This window comes from Buceros rhinoceros, unplaced genomic scaffold (assembly GCF_000710305.1).
Source record: "Buceros rhinoceros silvestris isolate BGI_N320 unplaced genomic scaffold, ASM71030v1 scaffold9100, whole genome shotgun sequence".
Lineage (NCBI taxonomy): Eukaryota > Metazoa > Chordata > Aves > Bucerotiformes > Bucerotidae > Buceros > Buceros rhinoceros.
The window spans coordinates 1-785 of NW_010389024.1; the positions used below are offsets into that span (position 1 = coordinate 1).

At 57.6% G+C, this 785-nt stretch overlaps 1 protein-coding gene across 1 annotated transcript in view; it reads left to right on the plus strand.

The window, feature by feature from the left end:
- Positions 1-539: 539 nt before the first annotated feature.
- The window catches only part of TRIB1 (tribbles pseudokinase 1), a 3,114-nt gene continuing 2,868 nt past the window's right edge, over positions 540-785 (plus strand). The window contains exon 1 of the mRNA XM_010132501.1: positions 540-743. Within this exon, the coding sequence (XP_010130803.1) occupies positions 675-743 (69 nt within the window). The 5' untranslated portion in view covers positions 540-674. The remainder of the gene's footprint in view (positions 744-785) is intronic.

The window sequence follows — 785 nt, forward strand, 5'->3', positions numbered from 1 at the left end:
GCTGCGGGCGGCGGCCGGGGAGTCCTCCCGGTGTTTCTGAGCGCTCGACCCGGGGAGAGCCTTGGGAAAAAAACATCCTCCCACTGCACCCGGCTGGAAATGCCCGCTCTGCCGCCGGTGGGGATTTACAGGTGCTGGGAGTAAGCCGTAACTCCGGGTGACCTCGGAGTACCTTCCCCCAAAGGCTTTGGGCTTGGCGGTTTGTTTATTTCTTTCTCCCCTTTTCAATACAAAATGAACAGGGAGGGTCTCGGTAACGCGTTGAGCGGCGCTCCTGCTGAGCCCTGGCTCCCCTCCAGCTCCCTTGTCATTGTTTGGGGAGAGTTGCTACACGAGCGGCTGCTTTTAACGCCCCTGTGGTCTCCCCTTTTCAATACAAAATGAACAGGAAGGGTCTCGGTAACGCGTTGAGCGGCGCTCCTGCTGAGCCCTGGCTCCCCTCCAGCTCCCTTGTCATTGTTTGGGGAGAGTTGCTACACGAGCGGCTGCTTTCAACGCCCTTGAGAATGAATTTTGGTTTAATTTCCTCTTTACAGGTGTTCCCTCTCAAACACTACCAGGACAAGATCCGGCCTTACATTCAGCTGCCCTCGCACAGAAACATCACCGGGGTGGTTGAAGTCATCCTCGGGGACACCAAGGCCTATGTGTTCTTTGAAAAGGACTTTGGGGACATGCACTCCTATGTGAGGAGCTGCAAGAGGCTGAGGGAAGAGGAGGCTGCCCGGCTGTTCAAGCAGATTGTCTCGGCTGGAGCCCCCCGCCCCCCGGCCGGCAATGCACTC